This window comes from Sinocyclocheilus rhinocerous, unplaced genomic scaffold (assembly GCF_001515625.1).
Source record: "Sinocyclocheilus rhinocerous isolate Xijiao unplaced genomic scaffold, SAMN03320098_v1.1 scaffold1690, whole genome shotgun sequence".
Lineage (NCBI taxonomy): Eukaryota > Metazoa > Chordata > Actinopteri > Cypriniformes > Cyprinidae > Sinocyclocheilus > Sinocyclocheilus rhinocerous.
The window spans coordinates 176,652-186,187 of NW_015664228.1; the positions used below are offsets into that span (position 1 = coordinate 176,652).

Here is a 9,536-nt window from a genome sequence, read left to right on the forward strand (position 1 = left end):
CAGTGGAGGAGAATGAATATTTACTAAATATTTGCTAAAAAAAAAAAAAAGCTCTCCTGACATACTTGACAATTAAACTCTAGTTAGCTCTGGTGACATTAGTGGCTTTTTCCAGTTCTGAACTTGGTGTCTGTTGTTTGGAATACATAAATATAGCCTACATGTAAATTAATGTGAATCGCAGAGTTTAGCGTTCATATAAAAGATCAACTGCAAAAGTTTATATAAACAACTTCCAGAATCTGAAATTGATTCGGATTGACAAAACTGAGTGCATGTAAACTAGAGGTTTCAGCATGAGGCTAACACTAAAATATGAGGACTAAGTGATATTTATGGTTGACTTGGTCAGCGCCACTAAGAACTAGACGGAAGATGCTGAGAGAAGGTGGTCTGGTCTGGTCTGGTCTTGGTGTTGAGGTTTGTGGTGGTGATCAGGGTTTCTCTTCTTCTGCGCCTCCGCAGAGATTCATCAGACTACTGCCAGCTGTCATCGACTGTACACACGGTCAGAAACAATCAGCTGTTACACTCAACATTTACAGCATTTATTTGAAATAGAAATCTTTTGTAACATTATAACTGTCTTTACTGTCACTTTTGATCATTTTAATGCTAAATAAATGCAATTTCTTTAAAAAAAAAAGTATGTATGAGGTTGTTACCATGGAGATGATCCACCTGTAACAGAGGAAACGAGACACAATGTATCAGCTGAAGGTAATTGTGGTATGTTGTGTGTGTGTGTGTGAGAGAGAGAGATTCACCTCAGCCTCTGCTGCTGTGCTGTTGTGTGTGTTTTCTGATTCAACACCATCTTTCATCTCACACGCCATGTTAGTGTCCATCACAGCATCGTCCTGCTCACACACAACAACATTTACATGACGGTAAGATTTTCTGAATGAAGTCTCTTCTGCTCACCGAGGCTGCATTTATCTAATCAAAAATATAGTAAAAAATGTGAAATATTTTTACAATATAAAATAGCTGTTTTCTATGTGAATATCTGTTAGACTAATTTATTTCTGTGATCAAAGCTGTATTTTCAGCATCATTACTGCAGTCTTCAGTGTCACATGATCTTCAGAAATCATTCTAATATGCTGATTTGCTGCTCAAGAAACATTTCTGATTATTATCAATGTTGAACACAGTTGTGCTGCACAATATTTTTGTGGAAACCGTGACACATTTTATTTTTCAGTATTCACGGATGAACAGAAAGTTCAAAAGAACAGCTTTTATTTTAAATAGAAATCTTTTGTAACGTTATAAATGTCTTTACTGACACTTTTGACCAATTTAATGCATCCTTGAATAAAAGTACTAATTCCTATAAAATAAATTATATATAGTGTACAGAATGTGAATATTCTATGTGTGTGAGCGTGTGAGTGAGCTTGTCTGTGTATGTGTGTGAGTGTGTGTGAGTGTCTGAGTGTGAGAGTGTGTGTGTGAGTAGGGCTGTCGCGATAACCGCAATATCTCAATACCGCGCTATTGACGAGCAAACCGCAGAGGAATGCAAGAACAGCAGCAACCGTGATTTTTGCGTGTTTTCTTTTTTCGTAAGGTTATGCCCTTCTCGCTCGACACTTCATGCATGTGGACTGAATATTAAACAAGTTAGTAATGATAACATAATGTGTACCATGCTGATTTGTACAGAGGCTCTGTGTTTTTCTGTCAATATGGGGTGCTGTGTGTACATTAATGAGGAAAAAAAATTAACTTAAATGATTTTAACAAATGGCTGCAATATAACAAAGAGTGAAAAATTTAATGGGGTCTGAATACTTTCCGTACCCACTGTATATATATACACGTGTAATGCGTTAGGCTAACCGAGACATTTGTCATTTGCACTTATATATTGTTGCTCTTTTGATAGTTTTGACTGCTTTTATTGTCCTCATTTGTAAGTCGCTTTGGATAAAAGCGTCTGCTAAATGACTAAATAAATAAATAAATATATATGTATATGCATGGCGATAATACCGCATACCGCGCTATTGAGCCACTCAAAATTACCGCAAGGGAAATTCCCTCACCGTGACAGCCCTATGTGTGAGTGTGTGTGTGAGTGTCTGAGTGTGTGAGTGAGTGAGTGTGAGTGTGTGTGTGTGTGTGAGTGAGTGAGTGAGTGTGTGAGTGTGTGTGAGTGTCTGAGTGTGAGAGTGTGTGTGTGTGTGTGTGTGTGAGCGTGTGAGTGAGCTTGTCTGTGTATGTGTGTGTGAGTGTGTGTCTGAGTGTGTGAGTGAGTGTGTGTGTGTGTGAGTGTCTGAGTGTGAGAGTGTGTGTGAGTGAGTGTGAGTGTGTGTGAGTGAGTGAGTGTGTGTCTGAGTGTGTGAGTGAGTGTGTGTAAGTGTGTGAGTGTGTTTGTGTGAGTGCGTGTCTGAGTGTGTGTGTGTGAGTGAGTGTGTGTGTGAGTGTGTGTGTGAGTGTGAGTGTGTGTGTAAGTGTGTGTGTGTCTGTGTGTGTGAGTGTGTTTGTGTGAGTGTGTGTGTCTGAGTGTGAGAGTGTGTGTCTGAGTGTGTGTGTGTGTGTGTGTGTGTGTCTCCTCACCTGCACCCACGGGTGTTCCAGCACCTCGTCAGCCGTGTAACGAGCACCAACACTCACCTGCAGCATCTTACCAATTAAATCCTGCAAAAGACGAACATCAGATTGTTATGGAAGCTTGCTTTCGCCACGGAATAAAAGCATAAAAGCACAAAACATCTCTCAATTCTGACTTTTTTTGTTGTTTGTTTGTTTCTGCCTCAAAATAAAAATACAAAAAGTAGTCAAGGTAATTGGACGATTTGGACTTCTCAGAATTGCAAGTTCATGCTGCAAGAAAAAAAGTCACAATATCCCGTGGTTCAACAATTCGTAACTTGAAAGTAAAAAGTGAAAGTGCGTGCTGCGTGAGCGTTTATTCTGCGTTTGTGTGGTCGCTGTTCGCTCACTTTAGCAGAGAGGCTGATGTTGTCCCAGTACGGCGAGGGAAACTCCAGTCTGCCCAGTAAGATCTGCTCGAACAGCTCCTCCTGCTGGTTCTTCTCGCTGCGGAACGGAGGAAAACCACACAGCAAGATGTATGTGATCACACCCGCAGCCCAGATGTCCACCTTCAGCCCGTACCTGCAGCACACAATCAAATCAGACCATAATTCACTTCAATATTTGTTTTGTACAAAACAGGGTTATTAGAGTTAGCCAAAACCCTAAAAATGTTACTTGAAATAAAGTATTTTATTATTTTATTTCAGTTAACATTTTAACTTGTTTTATTTCAACTAGTTGTCAGAGCAACTTTTCTCGTTTTATTTTTGTTCTAAAATAACAAACTGAAATAAAAATGATCAGAAACTATATAGACCTTTCAAAAAACGAATGAAAACGACAAACACATTACTAAAACCAACTAAATTGATACTACTAATAGATACTATAGTAGTATCTCAGTGATAAAATAACTGAAGGAATGCACTGCAAAAATAGTATTCTTCCTCAGTATTTTTGTCTTGTTTTGCAGTACAAATATCTAAGCATTTTTAAAATCTTGATACATTTTTCTGACCACATTAACAGAAAAATTACCTCAGGGTGATGGTATTAAAATGTAATTAAACTAAATACATTTACACTAAACGCAACTACTAAGTAAAGACTCATAAGAATCACTGAATCATTTTTATGAACTGCTTCATTCTGTAAAGCCTGCCATAAGACAGTTTATTGAGCCTTTAGACAAAATAGATAGAAAACGTTTGTGTACATTTTTGAAAATCCAGGCTTTTATGACTCATATTGTCTGATCTAGTGAGAATATGGAGAAAGAAAATATTAATTTTATTCAGACTCAAACTGATCAAAAATATGAATTTGCTACAGATGATATTTGATGATGTTAAATAATGAAATTCTGATGCTTGTGATGTTAATCAATGAGATCTTTATAACAGTAGAGCAGATACTGACATAAAATGATCTGAATCTCAGTCGTCGCTCTATATCTGCAGTAATCTGTCTCAGTAAGATGAGATTGAAATGCTCCAAACATATAATGCAGTGATTGAGAGCTGAAGAAATAAAGGCTCCTCAGAAGATGTGAGATGTTCTGGAGGCTTGTGAAGATCATTCCTCCGCTGAGGAACAGTGAAAGTAAAGCTTCTGGAAACAAACGCTCCTCAAAAGATCCTGAGGATCAGATTTGAGACTCTAAAACATGATTGATGGAGAATCAAGTAAAGCCCAGCTGCTTCAGTCCAGTAAGTGTTCATCTGGAGATATTACTGCAGTTATTCTGACCTTTACTTGATCAAAACCAGTCAAGATTTGACACGAGAAGCGTTTCTACAATTACACTAAAAGAGCTTTTACTGGATAAAACACTCTAAACTATCAATCAGAGACAGAAGACATGAGGAGATCGAGTGGGACAGAAAAGATTGATCATTTAGAGCTTTAGAAATGGAGTTTTACCCGCTCTCTGTGATGATCTCTGGTGCGACGTAAGTCGGCGTCCCACAGACGGTGTACAGCGGTCCCTCCACCACCGTCGCCAGACCAAAATCACCCAGCTTCAGAGACTTGGTGCCGTCTGGATACTCACACACCTGCACACACACAGATGTGTGTTTATACGCTGTACGAGTGTGAGTGTGTGTGTGTGTGTGTGTGTGTGAGAGTGTGTGTGTGTGTATGTGTGTGTGAGAGAGTGTGTGTAAGTGTGCGTGTGTGTGTGTGTGTGAGAGTGAGAGTGTGTGTGTGCAGATGTGTGTACGCTGTATGAGTGTGAGTGTGTGTGTGTGTGTGTGTGTGTGAGAGTGTGTGTGTGTGTGTGTGTGTGTGAGAGAGAGTGTGTGTGTGTGTGTGTGTGTGAGTGAGTGAGTAAGTAAGTGTGTGAGTCTGTGTGTACCAGCAGGTTCTCAGGTTTGATGTCTCGGTGTACGATGTTCATTCTGTGCAGGTATCGCAGTGCTCCGGTCAGGTTGAACAGCATGGCGCTGGCGTCTCGCTCTGTGTACTTCGTGGAGGAAGTGATGGCATCAAACAGATCACCGCCCTGCAGAAAACACACAACACTGCGGCTGACTGACCTTCACCAGCTCCATCACCAGGTACAGTTCAGTGGGCGTGTCCAGCTCCTCTATTAACATAATGATGCTGGGGTGATGAACCCTGCGCAGTATTGCCACCTCATTGGCTATCAGGTGCTCCTGTCAACACCAGTCAACCAATCAGAATCTCTGCTGTGTTTCACTGTTGTGTAGTGAGTGACTAAATATGTGAAAATGTTTTCTAGTTTACTAGAAACTACGTTTAATTTCAAAACTGCACAGATTTAAAGAAGCTGGAGTCAATTATTATAGTTAACAAAAAAAAACTTTTTGTTACTTGAAATAAAAACAAAATTTCATTTTCAGCTGTAAAGCAGCTCTACAGAAGACAGTAGAGTCATTATTCAGATCAACTCATTTGAACTTTAATGTAAACTGAAGGCTATTGGGTATTGCTTATTCAAAAAAGTGCATAATTTCCTGTTTTATCAGGAAATAATAACTGAATACATCTATACGCATTTCAAATAATCTCAAAGGATCCTTATTCAACAACATGAATGAAATGAAGAAAGAGGGAAAGGCTTCAGACAGCAGAAGAGCTGATGAGGTATTTTAATTAGAGTCACTTTACTGTTTAAGAGGAAAGTGTTTGAAGTGGTACCTTGCCGCTGCATTTGGCCTTGTCAATGATCTTCAGCGCATATTCCTGTCCTGTAGACCTGAGACCAGCACACATGACATTCACAGCGAATACATGCAACCTCTGCAGTTAGTTTGATAGATAATGTCTCTCTAGTTACCTCTCCACACACTCTCTGACTACAGCGAAGTTTCCATCGCCGATCACCTTCCCCACTTTATACTTCTCAGTGATGACAGACGACTGAACTTCATTACCGTTCACTGCAGAGAGAGAGAGTGTCACAGAACATCAAAACAACAGCCAATCAGAATGCACCTGATGTTTAATATGCAGCTATGTGGGATTTTTGACCAATAGAATTACACTGTGGGCGGAGCTACTGCAGGGCTGAGCCATATAAAACACTTATTTAATTTTCATTATTTTAGTTGACAAAAATCATGCTATTGGACTAATTTCATGATCTTTGCCGCCACTCAGTTCAGACAAAGAATATGTATTATATTTAATATCAGTTCAGAAATTTTTAAATATGTCTTAACTTAAATATGATAAAAATTACATTTGGTAAGTTTGATTAATTTCACTTCAAACTGTCCATTTAAGTGAATTGATTTGTTTTAGGGAGATTATTTGTTTGCGCTCACTGAATCCTCGCATGGAATTTTTCATGAATTAAAATGTATTAGTACAAATATCTATAGGTAAAAATGGAGCATATTATTAAATATGCAATCTTAATATTATACATAATATAAAATATTTTATTAAATATAGTTTTACTCATTAATTTTGTGAAGACAGTGCAGAAAGCTTTAACTAGACATTTACTGTATTTTACTGCTTGCATTAAACGTTGTGAAAAGAAAAAACATTGAAAACTTTTTTGTTACTTAAAACCAAAATTAATATAGAAATTAATAAAAAACAATATATAATGCATAAAAAAACAAATCTACTAAAAATTACAAAATTGAGTAATAAAATGAAATTACTCAAACTTTAACTAAAATTAAAATGAAAACAGAAAATCTAAAAACGGACTCAAAATATTATATATAGTTATTTTATATTTATATAAAATATCTTTCCAATTTAATTTAAAAAAAATTCTCATTGTCCAAAGATTTTGTTTTCTACGCTAAATTCTGTTTTAAACCCATCTAGACCAACTGGCCCAGATCCTAGCTTAGAGTTATGTGAGAAGTTTTGTAACTTCTTCATTAACAAGATTGCTTCTATCAGGGTGCAGATTTCTTGTAATTTATCCCAGAATTTTCTATATGAAAATACTAGCTCCTCTGTGTTTTCAAACTTTCAATCTATCTCACTTTCTGAGTTGTCAGACATTATTTTAAAGGGGTCCTATTATGCTTTTTCACTTTTTTAATTTTAGTCCGTGTGTAGTGTGTATGTTTGGGCATAAAAAAGATCTAGAAAGTTACAAATCTCAAAGTCCACTCCAAAGGGAGATATTTCGTTTTTAAAAAAATCCCTTTTCAAGAACTACAACGAACGGCTCGTTTGGACTACAGCGTTGGTTTCCGGGCCCTCTGTTTTGCCTAGCTTACTCTCTATTATTAATGGTAATAAAGACTTCCTGTCTTAAACATGCTGTGGTCCAGCCTTTACTAAAAAAAAACAAATCTTGATCCCACTGAATTAAATAATTATAGGCCTATTTCAAAACTGCCATTTCTGTACAAAGTTTTGGAAAAGGTTGTATTCAACCTAAACTTCCCTCTACCTAAACTCTAATGATATTCTGGATCCTTTTCAGTCTGGCTATAGAGCAAAACATAGTACTGAGTCAGCTCTTTTAAGAGTAGTAAATGACAGATGACACACAGCTTTATTTTCCTCTAAAATCAGGTCCTGATTCAGTGTCCTCCTTGTTGGCTTGTTTAGAGGACATCAAGAGTTGGATGGAAATTAATTTCCTACAGTTGAATCAAAAAAAGACTGAAGTTATATTGTTTGGCCCTTCTCACCTTTTACATAATTTAAGACCTACTCTGGGCCCTTTTGAAGAAAACATCCATGAAAAGGTTAACAATCTGGGAGTTATTTTTGATCCTGAATTGAAATTTGACAAACAAATTAACTCTGTAGTCAGAGCCAGTTTTTTGCAGCTTAAGGGGCTTCGCAAGCTGAAATGTTTTCTCAGTTTGAATGATTTAGAGGTCGTTATTCATGCATTAATTTCAACCAGGCTGGATTACTGTAACGCTCTTTACGCTGGAATTAACCAGTCTTCACTATCACGTTTACAATTGGTACAGAATGCCGCTGCTCGCTTTTTGACAGGGACAAAAAAGAAGGAGCATATTACGCCTGTGTTAGCTTCACTTCACTGGTTACCTGTTAAATTCAGAGTTGATTTTAAGGTTTTAGTTTTTGTATTTAAAGCACTTCATGGTCTTGCCCCAATTTACATTTCAGATCTTCTCCATTTCTATTCTCCTGTGAGAACGCTTAGATCGTCTTCTCAGAAGTTATTGATTGTCCCAAAATCTCGTTTAAAATCTAAAGGGAACAGAGCTTTTTCAATTCTTGGTCCTACACTCTGGAACTCTTTGCCTTTATCCATCAGATCATCCCCTACGTTATCTTCTTTTAAATCATCTCTTAAAACATATCTTTTTTTCTCTTTTTTGCTTAACTTGAAAATAAGTTTTGTTTCTGTTTGTTTCTTTTGTATTAGTGATGTTTTACAATGCTTATTGAAATTTCGTTTAAAATCTAAAGGGAACAGAGCTTTTTCAGTTCTAGGTCCTACGCTCTGGAACTCTTTGCCGTTATCCATCAGATCATCCCCTACGTTATCTTCTTTTAAATCATCTCTTAAAACATATCTTTTTTCTCAGGCTTTTGCTTAACTTGAAAATACTTTTTTGTTTTGTTTGTTTGTTTCTTTGATTGGTGATGTTTTGCATTACCTATTGTATTATTTAATGATTATTTTAATTTAAATTTTATATTGTCTTAATGCTTTTGTTAGCTAATATTTCTGATGTTTTGGCTGTGCAGCACCTTGGTCAGCACTCGTTGCTTTTAAGGTGCTATATAAATAAACTTGACCTTGACCTTATATTGTTACAAATAAAATCAGTTTATGTTTTAATATTGTTTTTTATTTATTTAATTTTAAGTAACAAAAATTTTTTTGTTTAGCGATACTAACCCTGCAAACACAGAAAACAAATAGACTAGCAAAAGATTATTTTCTCTTAAGTGTGTGTGTGTGTGTGTGTGTGAGTGTGAGCGTGTGTGTGTGTGTGTGTGTTTTACCCTCTGGACTGAGGTCCTCCTCATTGTTGAGGTCTCTGGACGGGGTCGGGGACTGAGATGCTCCATGAACGGACGTCTGAGGAGGACAGATCACATCAAACACACTCAGAGCACAGGTGTGCACACAAACACACACACACACACACGTTTGTTTCTGTGAATTGTGGGGACTTTGCATAGACTTCTATTGATTTTATACTGAACAAATTATATTTTCTATCCCCTAACCCAGGGGTTTTCAACCTGTGGGGCCACCTGTCAAGGGGGGCGCGAGCATCAGTTAATTCAGAGACGCGAGTGAAATTACACAAACTTGGGAGGGCGCATGTCCTAAAAGGTTGAAAACCCCTGCCCTAACCCAACCCTAACCCTAAACCCACCCCTTACAGAAAACCTGTTTGCATTGTTACACTTTCAGATAAACATCATTTACTATTTTTAATAATTTTTTCCCTTGTGGGGACCGCAGGCCGGTCCACACAATTTCAGAAATTTCAGGTTTTACTATCCTTGTAGGGACACAAGTACACACACACACACACACACAC

General features: G+C 37.4%; 1 protein-coding gene across 1 annotated transcript in view; it reads right to left on the reverse strand.

Moving 5' to 3' along the window:
- LOC107730026 (serine/threonine-protein kinase DCLK2) overlaps nucleotides 1-9,536 on the reverse strand; it is a 19,405-nt gene continuing 9,869 nt past the window's right edge. The window contains exons 3-13 of the mRNA XM_016540772.1: nucleotides 8,989-9,064; nucleotides 5,855-5,957; nucleotides 5,716-5,773; nucleotides 5,091-5,210; nucleotides 4,910-5,056; nucleotides 4,474-4,607; nucleotides 2,955-3,129; nucleotides 2,569-2,649; nucleotides 768-860; nucleotides 666-681; nucleotides 1-497 (exon numbers count right to left, since the gene is read on the reverse strand). Of these exons, the coding sequence (XP_016396258.1) occupies nucleotides 478-497; nucleotides 666-681; nucleotides 768-860; nucleotides 2,569-2,649; nucleotides 2,955-3,129; nucleotides 4,474-4,607; nucleotides 4,910-5,056; nucleotides 5,091-5,210; nucleotides 5,716-5,773; nucleotides 5,855-5,957; nucleotides 8,989-9,064 (1,023 nt within the window). The 3' untranslated portion in view covers nucleotides 1-477. The remainder of the gene's footprint in view (nucleotides 498-665; nucleotides 682-767; nucleotides 861-2,568; nucleotides 2,650-2,954; nucleotides 3,130-4,473; nucleotides 4,608-4,909; nucleotides 5,057-5,090; nucleotides 5,211-5,715; nucleotides 5,774-5,854; nucleotides 5,958-8,988; nucleotides 9,065-9,536) is intronic.